The sequence below is a fragment of the Melampsora larici-populina genome (genome assembly GCF_000204055.1).
Source record: "Melampsora larici-populina 98AG31 unplaced genomic scaffold MELLAscaffold_9, whole genome shotgun sequence".
In the NCBI taxonomy this organism is placed as follows: Eukaryota; Fungi; Basidiomycota; class Pucciniomycetes; order Pucciniales; family Melampsoraceae; genus Melampsora; species Melampsora laricis-populina.
The window spans coordinates 301,549-303,325 of NW_006768773.1; the positions used below are offsets into that span (position 1 = coordinate 301,549).

General features: G+C 45.1%; 1 protein-coding gene across 1 annotated transcript; it reads right to left on the minus strand.

Annotated features, from left to right (window-relative positions):
• Positions 1-717: 717 nt before the first annotated feature.
• MELLADRAFT_71263 (uncharacterized protein) lies at positions 718-1,375 on the minus strand (the record flags this gene model as incomplete). Its single annotated transcript, XM_007407618.1, has 1 exon — positions 718-1,375. The coding sequence occupies one exon, from the start codon at positions 1,306-1,308 to the stop codon at positions 1,108-1,110; it is 201 nt and encodes a 66-aa protein (XP_007407680.1).
• Positions 1,376-1,777: the final 402 nt, after the last annotated feature.

The window sequence follows — 1,777 nt, forward strand, 5'->3', positions numbered from 1 at the left end:
CGACAGTCGATGTTTGACGAGGTGAAGATTCGTTCAGTTGGAATGTCAGTAGGCGCTCTTCCAGTTTGGCCAGTCTCTCAGCTGATTCCTTCGCCGCCACAATCCGCTCCTCTTCTAGTTTAGCAATTCGCAGTGCCGATTTGTTAGCGGCCTGTAATCCTGCTTGTTGGGTCTGCAAGATCGCTCTGAGAAGGTCATTGGTCGAGGGTGGGGATGGCGAGGATGGATGGTCTTCTGTAGCATTGGCCATCGTCTCGGTACGCAAGGAGGATGACAAGGTAGGTTTGGTAGATGCTTGTGATTGTTGATCAAGTGCGAGTTGCTTTTCTTCGGAGATGATCTGCGAGATGCGAGCTCGAAACGGGGAAGCCGGGAATTCGCCCGGTATGGGTCTTTGAGGGGAGGCCGGTGGGTAAGGTGTGTAAGCCTTCTCGGTAGCTGGCACAGGTCTGGGTGGTGGATTCCTATTTGGAAGATTTGCGAAAATAACTTTATTTTGGGAGTATCGCTCTGCCTGTTCAATTGGACGTTGGTGATAGACCGGGGCTGAGTTTGATCTTCGAAGTAATACTTCTGGATTGTCTAGTCGTTCAGTGAGAGGTTCACTCGAACTCATGCGGGTGGAGCGGGGTTCTGGCTTTTGATTCATACAATGAATCAACAAGGTTGAAGTTTGAAGATCCGGGTATAACGAGAATTAAACGGGGTTCGAGATAGGTTCGAGAAAAAAAAAGTGTAAGGACTTGGATTGTCCCCACTAAAGTGAATTGATCTTTTATCGAAGCTTCGGGCTGAGGGAACTGAGATCTAATTTAAGAGATCTCGGACTGATTTCTAGAACCAAAGTGACTGTTTTTATTCTAACTCCAAAAGGTCATAAATCTAGATCAGTCTAGATTCCCTCAGAAACGGGTACAAGTTATAATAATGAAATAGAATAAATGCAGAAATGATTGAGCTCACCTAACTCCAAAAGGTCATAAATCTAGATCAGTCTAGATTCCCTAAGGAGTTAGTATAGTGAGCGATGATTGAAGTGAAAAGACATGTGAATTGATATAAGGCTATTGTGGTTGTATTATGTTTGTAATGGAGTCTACAACGACATTACAAACTCTCACCGAGTTGGGAGCGGAGGGCAGAAGACAATTTAGATTTTACAATGTCTGCAGCTTGCTTTGGCTTTGGTAGATTCAGCTTAGACTTTGGACCTATGTCAGATGCTATCGCTTCTTCCACTGAAGCTCCTTGAGTTCGGGCGGCGAATATGACCGGGAAGTTACTCTTGGTACTGACATACTCGGCCATTTCTTGATGCGAGGTAAACTCAAGACACCATCCATCAGATTCCTTGCTCTCCGAGGTTTTAGCATGGGTTCCAGCGACAAGAAAGTAATAAGCAAAGTTCATCCAAGTGGATTCGTTCTGGATCTGTTGGTCAAGTCACGATGAGATTACATATCACTAACCACAAAGCAGCCAATCTGACCGGGGGGAACGTACCTCAGAATGAAGTTTTTCCACACGCTTCCGTGAAAGTTGATTGTGGTCTGCAAGTGTTTGACCTTGAGAAGTACCTGCCGATATAAGGGCATAAGCCTTGGTAACTTTTGCATTAGAAACCGATTCATCGTAAATATTTTGCAGCTCGTCGCGTTCATCGGGTGTCAAAGGAAACAGCTGGTATTTCTTGGGTGATGGCAGGCCAGACAAAGTGTAGAAGATCGAAGGTTCATAAACCATTTTTTCCATTTCGGACAGACTGGTCCACTTTTCA